At 34.4% G+C, this 10,376-nt stretch overlaps 1 protein-coding gene across 1 annotated transcript; it reads right to left on the reverse strand.

The window, feature by feature from the left end:
* Positions 1 to 5,808: 5,808 nt before the first annotated feature.
* LOC110864932 (cyclin-dependent kinase inhibitor 4) lies at positions 5,809 to 9,745 on the reverse strand. The gene is made up of 3 exons (XM_022114100.2): positions 9,129 to 9,745; positions 6,583 to 6,765; positions 5,809 to 6,232 (listed from the first exon to the last, which is right to left on the reverse strand). The coding sequence occupies exons 1-3, from the start codon at positions 9,545 to 9,547 to the stop codon at positions 6,163 to 6,165; spliced, it is 672 nt and encodes a 223-aa protein (XP_021969792.1). The 5' UTR covers positions 9,548 to 9,745; the 3' UTR covers positions 5,809 to 6,162.
* Positions 9,746 to 10,376: the final 631 nt, after the last annotated feature.

Here is a 10,376-nt window from a genome sequence, read left to right on the forward strand (position 1 = left end):
TATGTGAACCCGGATTCATTCTCTAATATTGTGACATATGGTGCTGACTAAACGCCTACTTATCACCTTGCCAGTGGCGGACCCAGGAATTTTTCCATGGGGGTGCGGAACATTTTTAAAATTTTTAGGCCCCTAGGTATATAAGTAAAAAAATCGGTTCGTATCAGGTCGGGTCGGGTCATGTAAAACAAACGAACATCAAACTAAATTTATATAATCATCAAAAACATGTCAAACCTTGTTACAAACATAATTAAAACGTCGACGTCCAACGAGTTTTCATTTTTTGAAATCTATCCAAAACATCATCTAAAGCTAATTTCTTAAGCAATTCTTTCTCTATATAACATAAGTTCATCACTCCATAACATAGTGTTTCAATTTTAATTTTAATTTTCAAATATTCAAGCCCTAGAAATCATAACGTAAGTTGTAATCACCCTAAAAATATATAAACAACATAATCACCCTAAAAATTATCTAAACAACCATAAACAACGTCAAAACACACAAAATTTCAAACCTATTTAACAACTTTATTACCCTTTTTTCTCCTATAATATCAACCAAAATCATCAAATAACAAAGAAACTTACCCGTGTTCGGATTCCGTTAGATTTGGTGTCAAACAACGGTGGTATGGTGGCTGATTACGGTGGTCGCCGGCTGCTGGACTGTTGTCGCTAGGTGATGTTGTTCGTTGGCAGTGCAGGGACGCAAGAGAGAGAGAGAGAGATAGAGCGGGAGAGAATTTCTAAAGGTTTTGGGCTTTAATTATTTTATTATAGTTTGAACTTTGAAATATTGTAGGGTTTGGTTAATGGGTTAAGACTTAGTGGGCTAGCTAGCTAGGAATTATAAGTGGGTAAAGGTATGGGTATTTGGGTTTAGTTAGGTATTAAAAGTTATATAATTTAGGTAGTATTTTTAAAAAAAAATAAGAGTTTACTAAAGGTAGTATTTTTTTTTAAAAAAAATAAGAGTTTACTAAAAAAAATTAAAATATAAATTGATAACACTTTTACCTAAGGGGTGCGGATGAAAAATTTCAATTGTGCGGTCGAAAAATTCCATGGGGTGCGGACGAAAAATTTCAAGGGGTGCGGACGGGATTTTCGACGGAACTTAGCACTAAAATTTTTTTTCCCCGGGGGTGCGCCCGCCCACCTTGAAATGTGCTTAGGTCCGCCCTTGCACCTTGCCCACTTGCACTCCCCTCACTTGAGCCTATTGTGGTAACTTCACCAATAGTGCCCCAAAACGCCCCCATTTATGTACAATAGCGCCAACCACCACCCTCCGCTCGCGCCCCGCTGAAGCTTGGCCGTTGCCCCATATAACCTGACCACAACACACAATCTTATAAAGGGCGAATCGGTTGAAATCCACTTTGTTAAGTATGCTAAACTGCCGCACATTAGCTCATGAACATTTTCTCCTAAGCCCTATTTTTAATTACAAAATCATTGACCAAACGAGTCCTTTTCGTATTTTTTTATTTCAATAATTAACCTTGTATTTCAGTTTTTAGACGATCGTGTTATCACATTATGTCAATTTATAATATAAAATTACGTATGCTATGTGAATACACCGCTAAACCAAATAAAAATACACATATATTTGAAAACCTGACATACTTGTCAATGATAGATAAAAGGGAAAATCACGAGAATAGCCGTTGAATGGTCAAATTTGCAGAAATAGCCAATTAAAACGGCTCTACGAGCCTTTTCAATCTCCTGAAACGGCTTAAAAAAATTCTTTCGAGTCAGCCAATCCATGATTGCCACGTGTCTGACAACCGTCATTCAGTTGAGATCTTTCAAAGACGGCTTGAGTTCTTTCAAAGACGGCTTGAGTTCTTTCAAAAACGACTAGAGTACTTTCAAAGATGGCTTGAGTTCTTTCAAAAATGGCTTGAGTTCTTTCAAAGATGGCTTGAGTTCTTTCAAAAACGGCTTGAGTTCTTTCAAAGATGGCTTGAGATCTTTCAAAGATGGCTTGAGAACTTTCAAAACGACTTGAGATCTTTCAGTGTAGTGGCTTGGCTTAAGATCTTTCCTTGGCTTGGCTTAAGGATCTTAGATTTAAGATATAACTTTTTTATAATTTGATATATAAAATTAGATTTATTCAACCAGTACAATACATGAGTTTTTTAAAGATATTATTTTTTTTACAATACACCATTTTTTAAAGATATTACATTTTTATTATTTAGTATACAAAATTACATTTATTTAACCCGTGTAATGCACAAAGTTATTTAAGGTATAACTTTTTTAATTATTTGGTATATACAACTACATTTATTCAACTCGTACAATGCACGAGATTCTTAAATACATAACTTTTTTGTTACATAATATATAAAATTACATTTATTCAACTCGTGTAATAAACGAGATTTTTAAATTTATATTTTTTTATTATTTAGAATAAAAATTAAATTTATTTAACCCGTGTAATATACAGGGTTCTAACCTAGTAATTTTTATTTTCAAATTAAAAAATTTCAGATTTTTTAATTGAGATTTTCAAGTTGCTTGGCTTAAGATCTTTCCTTGGCTTGGCTTAAGGATCTTAGATTTAAGATATAACTTTTTTTTATAATTTGATATATAAAATTAGATTTATTCAACCCGTACAATACATGAATTTTTTAAAGATATTATTTTTTTACAATACACCAATTTTTTTAAAGATATTACATTTTTATTATTTAGTATACAAAATTACATTTATTTAACCCGTGTAATGCACAGAGTTTTTTAAGGTATAACTTTTTTAATTATTTGGTATATACAGCTACATTTATTCAAGTCGTACAATGCACGAGATTCTTAAATATATAACTTTTTTGTTACATAAAATATAAAATTACATTTATTCAACTCGTGTAATAAACGAGATTTTTAAAGTTATATTTTTTATTATTTAGAATAAAAATTAAATTTATTTAACCCGTGTAATATACAGGGTTCTAACCTACTAATTTTTATTTTCAAATTATAAATTTCAGATTTTTTAATTGAGATTTTCAAGTTCTCACATTTAATTGAGATTTTTTTAATTATTCGTTTATATTTTTAATTATTCGTTTATATTTAAATTATGTTGAAAGATCTCAAGCCATGTTGAAAGTTCTCAAGCCGTGTTGAAAAAATCATAAGCCAAGCCAAGCCACTACATTGAAAGATCTCAAGCCATCTTTGAAAGAACTCAAGCCATCTTTGAAAGTACTCTAGCCGTTTTTGAAAGAACTCAAGCCGTTTTTGAAAGAACTCAAGCCGTCTTTGAAAGATCTCAACTGAATGACGGCTGTTGGACACGTGGCAATCATGGATTGGATTGACTCGAAAGAATTTTTTTAAGCCGTTTCAGGAGATTGAAAAGGCTCGTAGAGCCGTTTCAATTGGCTATTTCTGCAAATTTGACCATTCAACGGCTATTCTCGTGATTTTCTCTAGATATAATATACATATATTTGAAAATCTGACATACTTGTCAATGAAAGATAAACATATCTTTGAGAACTTAACATATTTGTCAATAAAAAATAAACATATCCTTGAAAACCTGACATACTTGTCAATGAAAGATATAATACGCATATCTTATAAACTTGTCATACTTGCCAATAAAAGTTGATAACCACGGCCACTGGTTTTTAAGAGGTCATGCACATGATAAACAAGTCCTGGGTGATCTATTGTTTTCTAGCCAGGAACAGGGGCGGACCCAAGGTCAGCCCAGGGTGGGCGGGCGCACCCCCGGGGAAAAAAATATTTAGTGCTAAGTTCCGTCGAAAATCCCGTCCGCACCCCTTGGAATATTTCGTTCGCACCCCTTGAATTTTTCGACCGCACCCATTGGAATTTTTCGACCGCACCCCTTGAAATTTTTCGTCCGCACCCCTTGGGTAAAAAGTGTCATCAATTTATATTTTAATTTTTTTAGTAAACTCTTATTTAAAAAAATAATACTACCTAAATTATATAACTTTTAATACCTAACTAACTAAACCCAAATACTCATACTTTTACCAACCTATAATTCATAACTAGCTAGCCCACTAAGTCTTAGCCCATTAACCAAACCTAACAATATTTCAAACTATAATAAAATAATTAAAGCCCAAAAGCTTTAGAAATTCTCTCCCGCTCTCTCTCTCTCTCTTTCGTCCCTGCACTGCCAACGAATAACATCACCCAGCGACAACAGTCCAGCAGCCGGCGACCACCGTAATCAGCCACCATACCACCGTCGTTCGACACCAAATCTAACCAGAATCCGAACACGGGTAAGTTTCTTTGTTATTTTGATGATTTTGGTTGATATTATAGGAGAAAAAAGGGTAATAAAGTTGTTAAATGGGTTTGAAATTTTGTGTGTTTTGACGTTGTTTATGGTTGTTTAGATGATTTTTAGGGTGATTATGTTGCTTATATATTTTTAGGGTGATTACAGCTTACGTTATGATTTCTAGGACTTCAATAGTTGAAAATTAAATAGAGAAAGAATTGCTTAAGAAATTAGCTTTAGATGATGTTTTGAATAGATTTCAAAAAATGAAAACCCGCAGGGCGTCGACGTTTTTTATTATTATATAAATTTAGTTTGATGTTCGTTTGTTTTACATGACCCGACCCGACCTGACCCGACCCGATACGAACCGATTTTTTTACTTATATACCTAGGGGCCTAAAATTTTTAAAAATGTTCCGCACCCCCATAGAAAAATTCCTGGGTCCGCCACTGGCCAGGAACAATAATAATGATATAGTTGCCATTAGTCGTATAACCAAACCTTGACGTGTTTTTGCCCCCAAACCAGTGTCATGTTACAAACACTGAATGTATTTGACTTGTCGAATAGGCTAACGCGATTAAGCATGAAGCGGTTGTCAACCCGAATAGTACTATTCATATTACTCACGACTTTCCCTAGATAACGGTTATGTTGTTGTAAGGGACTTTCGATGACACTAGTACTGTCTCATACTTGTTAACACATTCGAGATCAAAATTCCTCATTACCATATGTAAAAACCTTGCATGTTTTCTGCAACTAAATATGCATGAGTATGAAAAACCATTCATGATGCAAGTAGCATCTTTCGTAACACTTGTATATTTTTGTATAAACTAAGCATTTAATTAGAATGTACGGATGACAACCTTGTTATACGGAGGTTCTCACAATTTGGGTGAATATATGGAGTTGGTTTTTGAGAGGGATAAATAAGGATAAATTTGATACAAACAAAAAATAACAGATATACTGGTTTAGTACATCTTTAGTTTGGTTATGAAAATAAAAATATGTATGTGTGATACAAGTAAAGTTTACTTAGAATACTAAGCCTTTTCATACAGGGCATGATGATAGTAAGTCAACAATGATTCTTCTTTACATAAATAAACGAGCCAGCTACTTGTGAGCTACTCAAAATCGGCTCGCTAAAAACTCAAATCGAACCGAACTTAAACGAACTCTGGCCCAAGTTCAAGATTTTACGAAGACTCATTCAATAAACGAGCTCGAACCCATACTCTAGCAGTGTGATGAGTCTCAATATGGGTGTATTTGCAACAGCCTACTGTTACCTGATCTAGTGATCTGACCATGGTGTTTAAGCCAATGTTTTCTATTGGATACAATGAATGCTGCATAAAGGTAAAAGGAATCTGGGTAAAAACTATCAAACTCTCAAGGGCACTGAGACTGACGTATTAAGTACATGTGCATTATTTCTGACCTTTACTGACTTATTTTACTGTATAAAGTCTTTAACAATCAAATTATTCAAAAGGTACAAACTTTTACTCTTAAAACAATCAAATATAACATTAGAAGAAGCTAACTAAAACACAACAATCAGATTGGAACAAAAAGTACCAAAACAAGCATACTTTTCACCAACTAAACCTAACTGAACATGAACCCTAGCAATTATTTATGACTTGCAAACCTGAAGAAAGGTAAAAAAAACAACATTTTTTTCCTTCCCATTCTACCCTAAATATGTTTGTGTGCTCTGTTATCTTTTAAAGATCATTAGATTACACAACTTTTTTGTTTGCTACTAGAGATCATTCATTACCTACTCCTAATTTCTTATCTTCAAATTATGATGTCGATGCTATCCTGCAATGTTATATATCCACTTTCACCCATTCATAACGCCCTTGAAGCGGCTTTTCATTCACAATATCAAAGTTGTACCTGCACATATTGCCCCTGATCAGTATCTGACCTTTGGTCAACAAAGTCAACATAAGACAAAAATACAATGTTTTCAAACCCGGACCGTCCGGTCAGACCTGGTTCAGACTATTGAACTGCTTGGATAAGAACCGAGAGGTCAGACCGGGATTTTGAGGGGTCGAATCAGATTTTGATTAAAATTTCCCATTTTACCGTATTTATTTTTATATTATTTAGGATGTCATCCGATTCTTACATCCGGTCAGTGGACCGGTAAGGAGATTGGTTCGACATCCGGTCCGGTTCTAAAAACATTGTAAAAATGCTTATAAGAGTGAAGGTTAAGGTTATGGTTAAGATTAATGTACTTCTCGGAAAAGAGTCGTTGTTGCTCCAGTGCATGACGGGCAAAGAACTCCTCGATCTCTTGTGCAGAAGGCATAATCATCTGAATTGAATTCGGTACAATCGCATGCCTTGTACTAGAACCAGGGGTAATACTGTCATTTGAGTCCCTTATAAAGCTACAAGGTGTGCTTTCCCTGGTGCTCCTTTATAATTAAATGATAAACATAACAAAAGTTAGCAAAACAAGAAACATCTTACAAATGATATAATTAAAATAAAAAAATGAATTATTACACCATGTTTGAAACAAGATTCTTTCATTTGGTACAAAGAAAAATTGTGAAGTTAACGAATTATCTAAACCTGGGCCCCACTAAAAAGATGCATGATGCATCAATGGGTGGTATATACAGTTAGCAGGATAAAAACAAACAATACCATACTAAAAAAAAGATTTACTTTATAAACTAATGATAGTGGAAGTGAAACTTTTTCATATTTTTCTGCTCAATTGTTTGTGAAATGTTCACTGACATAAGGTAAAAACAACTCTAGTGGGACCCCTTTCTTCCTCTGCCATGCATGCTATTCATATTCAAACTGTTGATTGAAATCTATACTAGAAAATGGCAATGGTCAATATGTGATGGAAACAAAAACAGATTTGGTTTTTTTTTTTTTTTTCTTTGTTGTAACAAAATTCACCACCATATTCAAAACTAGAGAGGCTACAAGATTTCGACTCGTAACAATTTACCTATTTAAAGAAGTTGTCTTGTTATGATAAAGATGCCAATTGATAATAAATGAGACCATGTGGCTAGTATAGTAGTATTAACAATGTTGGTTTCAACAATAGCAACATCTCACGACCCGTGTCTCATAAGTGGTGGTAAGAAAGAAAAATAGGTAAAATATCCGACACAACAACTGGATGCGTTTATGGTCAATGTCGTTTTTTGCTGTTGAAATCAAATCACTGTGACTTTTCTTGAAAGGTACAATACTCTATCTATCATGTCGACAAAAAATGTACGAGTTTTAGATTCTGCTTATTTAGTCACTCAGTATGGACAGCAACACAATGATCCTTTACAAAACGAAAAACATTGTTTCGACTTTCGGCAAAGGAAAAGTCATTTAACCTAAGTTATAACAACTGTTTGAACTTTGAACAAGCACACTGACACATGTTTTAGTGAAATCTAGCAAAGGTATGAACCACAGTAACAAACTCATTGCACCGCGAATGAATATTAAAGGACAGACATGGAGTTTCTCAATGAAAGGTTGCGTCGCAGCTGGTCTTCCATGGACAAAAGAATGGACTTTTGCCTGTGTGAAAGAAACACACCGACGTACACCGGCGGGCCCCTCTACTAGCAAAACGTAATCTTTATTATAAAAAAAATGAGATTCAGTTATATGTATGGACAAATGCACTGTAAGGTTTTGTCCATGGCATTGTAGATGCTCTAACAAATTGTTTTGCCAGTTAGCTAAAATAAAAAGTAACTCATTAAAAACTGAAGCATCCCACCATGCAAACAGGTTAATAAAATAAGAGTAAATTACTTTTTGAGTCCTTGTGTTTTAGTGGTTTTAACCATTTGAGTCCAAAATCAAAATGTGTAACGCCCTGAGTCCCTATACGCTTTTCTTATAACTTTTTGAGTCCAACTTTTAACCTTTTTAGTCCAATTTTTTTTAACAAAATTGGACTCAAAACGTTATAAAATGAACAAAATTGGACTCAAAACGTTATAAAATGAGCGATTAGGGACTCAGGGCGTTAAACTTTTTGATTTTGGACTCAAGTGGTTAAAACCACTAAACAGAGGGACTCAAAAAGTAATTTATCCAAAGATGAATTATTTGGCACAAAAATCATAATGAACAAGCATGTAAGAAAATAAAGAAAATATAGAAGTTATGAGATGCAGCATAAAGCTACTAGCTTTTCAAACTATAACATGTTTTTGTGTTGCAAATAACCATTTTTCATGAAAAGTATGAAGATAAAACTTACATTTTGCAAGGATTTATCCAATATGCATAACCATGTAAATACAAAAACAACAAATGTGTTCAAAAAAGAAATGTTTTTATCTTTTTGTAATCTGATGGTCTGGAAGCAACAGAAAATGACCAATTTTGAAAGTTAATAACTCCATTTAAGATGAGACCCCACATGATGATGCAATGAAAAAGAAATGAAATCACTTTTACACAAGAGAACAAGAAAGCCCCCCTCCAAAGAGCACAATCAACCAATATCAAAAAAACATTTAAAAAAATGCCCTTTATGAATTATTATAAAATAAAGCAAAAGAATCTAACATCAAAATACGCATATTCCATCATTTCATCTAGTTAAAAAAACAAAATGATTGATAACATAAAACATTTTATGCAAATTAGGTTATAGTCAAAGTGAAATTAACCCCCTTTTCCCCGAACACAATAAAAAAAACAACTAAAAAACACAATTAAGTAACAAAAGGAGCATTTCTACTCAAAAAATATTAAATTAACAACGCAAATTAAACAAAAAAAGATAAAATACCTCTCTTTTGCTTCAGAATCAAGATTATTTTCTCCAAACGAAGCTTCTTCAGCACCCAAATCACAATCCTGAACACTAACATCTCCATGACCCGACCCGAATTCATGAGAACCCGAACCACAAGCCCGAAATTCCAACTTTTCCAGTTTCAAACAACCGGAGCTAGGGTTAGGGTTTCGTTGCGAGCAGCAAGTCGATTGCGGCAACGGCGGCTTTTCCAGCTTGCGGCTACGAAGCTGGAGATACGACAGCTCACAACGGAGCTCGGGCGGCGGTGTGGCGGCGGGGGTTTTAAGAGCTTGAAGCTTCTGTAACGCTAGGGTTGTGGCGCGTGTACGGACGCCGAGAGTGGAGTGTGAGATGTCCATAACGGCGACAACGTCGCCGGTTAATTTTGACTTTCTTGTGTATTTTCCCATGAGGTTGATTGGATTGTGGGGTTAGGGTTCATGTAAGGGTGATTGTAGAGAGAGAGAGAAAGGGGTAGTGAAAATGGTGGGTTTTTTTAGAGAGAGAGAGAGAGAGGAGGAAAAGGGGGGAAGATAGTTGTATGAAATTAGGGTTGGTGTGATGTAAGAGAGAACGCCAGTTTTGGTTGTATTTGTATTGCTACCTCCTTTTTCATGGCTCGAATGCACTTTTAATTAGGATGATTCCCCTCATTATATATATTGGATTTTTAATAAACTTATTTTTTTTAACTGAAAATATTTTCAGCATTAGAATATTTTAACCTAGTTAGTTTTTAGTGATGATGAGATGAAACTTTTTATCACTTTATTTTACTTATATTTTTTATAGTAGAAATAAGATAATAATAATAATAATAACTAAATTATCTATTATGTGTGCGTATATATACGTACTAGGTTAGTTCCCCGTGTGTTACCCGGGTTGAACAATCTAAACTATATAATAAATATTTCTTGTAAATGCAAACCAAAGATGGAGACGTTTATATACCAAATTGACATAAATAAGTTAATATAAAGATGATGTATGTTCCCAGTTGACGAGCCATGTCCGGTATGACGCAAAGGTGTTTGGATTCTTTCGGCGAGCACGCGATCCACTGTAAAGAGCTACCGGGGTTTAAATATCGGCATGATTGGGTGAGAGATGTGTTATGTGATGTTCTTAAGCGGGCCGGGATCTCTGCCAAAAAGGAGGCTCCAGTAAATAAATTTCCTGACTGACCCCTTAGAGGGGAGGTCCACTTTACGCCCGGCGGACATCCTTGTGTTTGGA

Source organism: Helianthus annuus, chromosome 6 (genome assembly GCF_002127325.2).
Source record: "Helianthus annuus cultivar XRQ/B chromosome 6, HanXRQr2.0-SUNRISE, whole genome shotgun sequence".
In the NCBI taxonomy this organism is placed as follows: Eukaryota; Viridiplantae; Streptophyta; class Magnoliopsida; order Asterales; family Asteraceae; genus Helianthus; species Helianthus annuus.

Coding starts and splice junctions, on each gene's coding strand:
- LOC110864932 (XM_022114100.2), bottom strand. CDS start 9,547: ATGGGAAAATACACAAGAAAGTCAAAATTAACCGGCGACGTTGTCGCC. Junction 6,766..9,128: donor GATTCTGAAGCAAAAGAGAG/GTATTTTATCTT, acceptor TTAATTATAAAG/GAGCACCAGGGAAAGCACAC. Junction 6,233..6,582: donor CAACGACTCTTTTCCGAGAA/GTACATTAATCT, acceptor CAATATGTGCAG/GTACAACTTTGATATTGTGA.